General features: G+C 47.9%; 1 protein-coding gene across 1 annotated transcript; it reads left to right on the plus strand.

Moving 5' to 3' along the window:
• Positions 1 to 325: 325 nt before the first annotated feature.
• Positions 326 to 1,021, plus strand: TEOVI_000080600 (uncharacterized protein; the record flags this gene model as incomplete). Its single annotated transcript, XM_067224140.1, has 1 exon — positions 326 to 1,021. One exon carries the CDS (start codon positions 326 to 328, stop codon positions 1,019 to 1,021), a length of 696 nt encoding a protein of 231 aa, XP_067080241.1.
• Positions 1,022 to 1,296: the final 275 nt, after the last annotated feature.

Here is a 1,296-nt window from a genome sequence, read left to right on the forward strand (position 1 = left end):
ACACTCTTATATTATTATTATTACTATTATTATTATCGTTTTTCCTCCATCCCATTTCACTCTACCCCCCCCCCCTCGACACACACACACAAATACACAAAGCCCCAAAAACCCGTGCACCAACCCAATAGTTCCTCATTCTGGTCGCGGGTGTTACAAACGTCAGGCGGAAGTTATCCCTCTCCCACCGAGTCAACGGCAGTGTTACCACGACATTGAAATCTCACAACAAGTAGGGAGCAGTACATTTTTGTGGGTTTTAGGGAGTGAAGGACATCGGAAAGGTTCGGAGATTAGGGAGGGTGAGGAAGAAGATAGTAAAAAGATGGAGCTTACGCAAGCAATAAACCTTGCTTTCGCTGCTTTTCTATTTGCGTGCGTTGCCGTCGTAATGACTGAGTACATGATGGTGAAACAGCGCCGTCGTCGAGCTCAGCTGGCGAGAGCGCATCGACAGGGTCGGCGGGAGGCAACTGGGCAGAGCAGCCAGGAGCGTGCGCGCAGCCGTTTGACACGTCAAGCCATTGAAATATTATTGGCCAACAATTACGTGCATGAAGGCATTCCACTGGCTTCTATGGTAGGTGTGACGGAGGTATTGGCGGATAGGGAAATGCGTAGCAATACTTATCAAGGCAGGCCACCCCTCATCACGATGGCAGATGGGAGGCGCGCTACGATATCTCGTGTGGTGGAGTTAGTGAGGGAAAACGGCCCAACGCCTGATGCGCTTCCCGGCCCTTCAGTTGTGGAGCTCCTCGAAAGTTTAAGTCAACAGCAGCGGCGGGCGGGGGGAGCAGAACCCTTCGGTGATTCTGGGCTTTCGGTAGCGGAACTGACGATAGAAGAGTTTGCCAAGCTAGAAGACAAGAAAAAGAAACGCAACAGGGCAGAGGAAAGTAGTGTGGAAGAAGTATACGGAAAGGGATCAGAGTATACGCACAACCCTGCTAACGTACGTACAGAAAATGCTTTTAATCATCTATGTAAAAGGGGCGATGTTCCCTCCACCACATATTAGGGAAGGGTTTCGCGAGTGGGTGTGTCATTTCATTGGTACTTGTCTGTGTGCAAATGTTCGTTAGATGTGTTTTAGTGTGAATCTAAAGGATGTGAAATGGAATGTTATGGGGATTGAATACATGATCGAGAGAGGAAAAGAGTGTGGAAAGAAGACATCCTCTCCCACATCCAACTCTTCTTTCATCATCCCCATTTTCCTCCTTACTCTCTTCCTTGAGTTTTTAATGTAGGGAACTTATAAATAAGAAAGCCGCCTAATGATAGCTTTCGATA

The sequence above is a fragment of the Trypanosoma equiperdum genome (assembly GCF_001457755.1).
Source record: "Trypanosoma equiperdum strain OVI genome assembly, contig: ctg_241, whole genome shotgun sequence".
Lineage (NCBI taxonomy): Eukaryota > Euglenozoa > Kinetoplastea > Trypanosomatida > Trypanosomatidae > Trypanosoma > Trypanosoma equiperdum.